Source organism: Galeopterus variegatus, unplaced genomic scaffold (assembly GCF_000696425.1).
Source record: "Galeopterus variegatus unplaced genomic scaffold, G_variegatus-3.0.2 Scaffold1151, whole genome shotgun sequence".
Classification (NCBI taxonomy): Eukaryota; Metazoa; Chordata; class Mammalia; order Dermoptera; family Cynocephalidae; genus Galeopterus; species Galeopterus variegatus.
Window position 1 is genome coordinate 143,230 of NW_007727262.1, and position 4,885 is coordinate 148,114.

The following is a 4,885-nucleotide window of genomic DNA, read 5'->3' on the forward strand; positions in this document are numbered from 1 at the left end:
TCAACCCCAAGTGATCTCTCCTCTCCCCCTTCTCCAAGGCAGACAGTCCCCACTTGGGTCAATAATTCCTTCTCAGCTGTTTCCTGCTCCTTCCTTCACTCTTGAGACCTCCTGAAGTCAGGCTTCTCTCTACACAGACTAGGGGGGTCCTGAGAGGTCAAGGCCTCTGGTTCACCCACCCACTGCTGGGTAGGATGATGTTTGGAACAAATTATCTTCAAGGTGGTCCTGAAGGTCAGTCCTTCAGATAAATGGAAAATGTAAGTGGCTATTAAAAATGCTTATTCCTGGCCGGCCCGTGGCTCACTCGGGAGAGTGTGGTGCTGATAACACCAAGGCCCCGGGTTCGGATCCCATATAGGGATGGCCGGTTCGCTCACTGGCTGAGCGTGGTGCCGACAACACCAATTCAAGGGTTAAGATACCCTTACCGGTCATCTTTTAAACAAAAAAACAAGAAAACAAAAACAAAAAAAAGGTTATTCCCTTCGACCCAGTAATACTACTTCTATGACTCTATCTAAAGGGAATAATTGGAAACAAGGAAAACGTGTTATGTGTGCAGAAAAAATGTTCATTTGTAACATAAAAAAATTTGGAAACAACTAACGCTCAGCCATAGGGATCAAGCGGACATGTAAATTACTGAACTTCCATTCAATGACAGTCACGAATGTGGGAAAATACAAACGACAAAAAAAGGCAAATTACAAAATAATATGTGTGCTATAGTTATGATCATATCTCAAAAGCATCACCTCCTAGCCATCATAAAAAAGGAAGGCTGGAAGGAAACACAGCAAAACATTAGCAGTTAAAAAAACCCAAACGAGGGGGCCGGCCTGTGGCTCACTCGGGAGAGTGTGGTGCTGATAACACCAAGGCCCCGGGTTCGGATCCCATATAGGGATGGCCGGTTCGCTCACTGGCTGGGCGTGGTGCTGACAACACCAAGTCAAGGGTTAAGATCCCCTTACCGGTCATCTTTAAAAAAAAAAAAAAAACCCAAACGAAACATTACCAGTAATTATTTTGGGGTGGTAGGACTATGTGAGATACTGAAAAATCTGGCTTTTACTTCTCTGCATTTTCTAAACTTTCTATAATGTGACTTGTCTTCATTGTCAAAAAAAAATGCATAAATCTTTTAGAAAGAAACCAGCAATCCCTTTGGGGTGGAGTCAGAGGCCAGAGGCCGGGTGGTGGGGGCCACCCCTGTACCTTCGGCACAAACACCAGGCAGAGGGTGATGGTGCTGCAGAAGATGATGACCAGGGCCACGATGCAGAACTGCACGTTGGGCTGGTCCCGGGTGAGGAAGGAGACGGCGGCCCCAATGATACACATGATGCCCACGTTGTAGACGCTCATCCCGATGTACTTGCTGTCGTTGAGTGCAGGGATGCTGACGTTGCGGGTCTCCCAAGCTAAGAAACAACCGAACAACTGAAACGGTGAACAGAAAGGGGAGACGGTTGTTACCAAGGGGCAGCCCATGCTCGCTGCTCTGAGAAGCTGCCAAATGGAGGGTTCCCCAGGAGGTGGGGGGCTTTGCCATCAGCTAGGTTTTCTGGATGTCACCATCTGTCACATTTATATCTGTGGCCCTGAGTTGAGTCCCACTGAGGAAATGCAGACTGGGGGTGTGAGAGCTGTCTGGTTCTCCTTCACCTCCACAGCAGGTTCATGCACTGACCCACCGGAGGCCATGGTGGCAAGGAACTTCAGATATGATCTCAGCCTCCTCCCCTTACTGTCTAGAGAACACTGAGGCCCAGGGAGGAGAAAAAGGCCTGCCCAAGACCACACAGCAAAAGTGGACTGTGTCTCTAGAAGTTCAGTCCAGGCTTTTTTTTTTTTTCATATTAAACCAGGCAGATCCCTTGTGTCTGGGACTTCTATTATCCCCCAATGCACACAGCCACCCAGAATAGAGACTACATTTCCCAGCTGCCCTGGAAGCTAAGTGTGGCCTATGGCTAGGTTCTGGACAATGCTGCATAAGTGGAAGTGGTGTCTACAAGGTCTGGGAAGTGTCTTTAAGGGGAAGAGGTATTGCTTTTCCTCCTTCCTGACAGCTGGGGTGCCGTGTGATGGGTAGAGCTTCAGCAGCCATCTTAGACCATGATGTGGAAGCTGTGTGATGACCATGTAGTGCCCACCAGATGCCAGGAGCCAAGATCCCAGGCCCTTCCCCTCCCCTCAAGACCTAGACTGTTTACCTCTGAACTAGGTTTACTGGAGAAGGAGGTGGCCTGTTTATCAAACCATTACTATTTTGGGTTTTCTCTCACTTGCAACTGTACTCCTAACTTTTACATCTCCCAACAGAAACGGACAGGGTAGAGGCCAAAGTTGAGATTTTAGCCTTGCTGTGTGGTTTAGTGAGAGGGCAGGCTGCGGGGGAGTGCAGGTGGGCACAGGGCAGAACGGTGGTGTTGGTGGAAAGGAGGAAGAGCCAGGATGGCCGACTGGTGTCTGGGCTTTGTGTTGGTGCAGCCCCTCCCTGAGGCCTTCTTACAAAGGCCCCTCTTTCCTCTGGCCTCAGTCCTGCAGCTTGGGACATCTGACAGCTGCATGAACCATGTGCATCACACTGAGGACCGACATGTGGAAGTTTGAATTAGTTTGGCAGCACTCTGCCATGTGGTAGGAGCAGGGTTGGACACAAGGCCATAGGATCTGGAATCTGTTCTGGTGTCCACTGGCTGTGTGACTTTGGGCAAGTCACTTCACCTCTTGGGACCTCAGTTTCATTGTCTGTGAAATGGGAATAATAATAAAACCTATCTCACAGGGTTTCTGTCCAGATGAAGTGAGAGGACAGATGGGAAAGCACTTTGTAAACAGAAATATCCTGTACGAAAGTAATTTCAAAGCCATTTTGTAATTGATATTCTTTTATATAACCATAGTTGTTTTCCTCTGCATCCTTCACCCTTTTCTCTAAATGTGTTATCATGTGGGCTGATTTATTCTTTTTTAAAAATTCTTTTAAAAATGTGGACCAGATACTGAGTGAGGGAAAGAAACTGTTGAAAGCCTGCTTTTTGCAGGTTTTTCACCCTTTTCTCTAAATGTGTTATCGTGCGGGCTGATTTATTCTTTTTTAAAAATTCTTTTTAAAATGTGGACCAGATACTGAGTGAGGGAAAGAAACTGTTGAAAGCCTGCTTTTTGCAGGTTTCTTTGCATGTGACAATCCCACAGTGGCCATGTCATCTAACAGAGGAAGAAGTGGAGGCTTGGCCAGGTGAAGTGACCTGCTGGGTCACCCATGGCCGTGAGTGTCTGGCCTGGATGGATGCCCAAGACTCTGCCTCTGACAGGGACTGAGCATGTTCTCCTCTTTGCCATGCTGCCAATGGGCCACCAAACCAGTGTGACAGTCTCCACCAGTCATAAAACGTGGCCAAGTCTGGGGATCTGGTGATTGGCTGCAAATCTCTGAAGAATGTCAGGGGGAAACAGAGTAACTTGTGCTTAGGCCTTCAAGGAGTAGAAAGAGGGTTCACAGGCGCAGGTGAACTGAGGCAGATTTTAGCTAATGAAGAACTTTCTAGAGAATCAACCCATCTGTAGTGGGTTGAATGATGGCACTAAAAGACATGAACACATCCTAATCCCTGGAAATTGAATGTGACCTTGTTTGGAAAAAGGGTCTTTGCAGAAATAATTAAGGATCTTGAGATAAGATCATCCTGGATTATCCAGATGGAACCTAAATTCAATGACAAGTGTCCTTATAAGGGACACACAGAGGAGAGACTTGGAGAGAAGAGAAGGCCATGTGAAGATGAAGGTAGATACTGAAATTATGCCATCACAAGCCAAGGAATGCCCGGAACCATTAGACGTTGGAAGAGGCAGGGAAGGGTTCTCCCCTAGAGCCTTCAGAGGGAACACAACCCTGACTTGATTCTGGACTTCTTGCCTCCAGAACTGTGAGAGGACAAGTTTCTGTTTTTCAAAGCCACTGTTCTGTGGTAATTTGTTATGGCAGACAAAGGGAACTAATACACCTTCCATGGATGGCACAGGCTGCTTTGAAGGGGGTGAGCTCCCCGTCACTAGAAGTGTGGAAGCAGTAGGTGAATGAACACTTGCTAGGGGATGCCCAGGATGGGTTGGGGGTTGGGGCTGAAAAATCTGATGGTGGGGTGGGCCTACAGAGCTGTGCATGCCCTTTCCAGTCCTGAGATTCAGTGATTCCAGAAAGAAGAGGTGGGGATAGGGTAGGATTTTAGTCATAAACCCTAACAGCCAGGAAGGCTGTAGATCGTTCCTTGAATTCACTCTAAATGGTAAAGCATTTGTGCTAAAATACTGTATAGCTTTTGCTGACATGATCTGGCTGACAGTATTAGCTTCACTGGAAGAGATACAGTCATCTCCAACCACTTTTGGAAGTAGGTGGAGAAGATAAAGAATGATCAAAACATTACAGATAAATTCAGTTTAAAGATGTCAATATGATTCACCATAACCTAATTTCACTGAGTCTCAGAATCAAGGAACATCAAGGCTGGAAAAATCTTGGAAAGAGTCTAGTTTCACTCTCTTTATTCAACAGGGGCTGGGGGAATCTTGTACTTCCCTGGGAACTCCACGAGATCTGTGGACCGTGCTCCCTGTACATGGAGATGAGGTCTGCCTTCCAGCAACTTTGCCTGCTAATGACAGTTCTGCCCTCAGTTCTGTGCCACCATCTCTGATAGCTCTTCTAAGTTTCTGATGATCATGTTTTCCATGTGTGTCCTTGTCAAATCCAGGACCTTTGGCCAGTCCTCACGTTCCCATTTCTACCCTGGGTACCTCCTGTGGACACCTGCAGCGTCATGACCTTGAAGGGTCCAGATTGCAACCCAGTGGTCCTGCTGCTTGC

General features: G+C 47.2%; 1 protein-coding gene across 1 annotated transcript in view; it reads right to left on the bottom strand.

Annotated features, from left to right (window-relative positions):
- The window catches only part of GABBR2 (gamma-aminobutyric acid (GABA) B receptor, 2), a 299,076-nt gene that overhangs the window by 14,920 nt on the left and 279,271 nt on the right, over positions 1-4,885 (bottom strand). Inside the window, exon 14 of the mRNA XM_008575182.1 lies at positions 1,222-1,446. Within this exon, the coding sequence (XP_008573404.1) occupies positions 1,222-1,446 (225 nt within the window). The remainder of the gene's footprint in view (positions 1-1,221; positions 1,447-4,885) is intronic.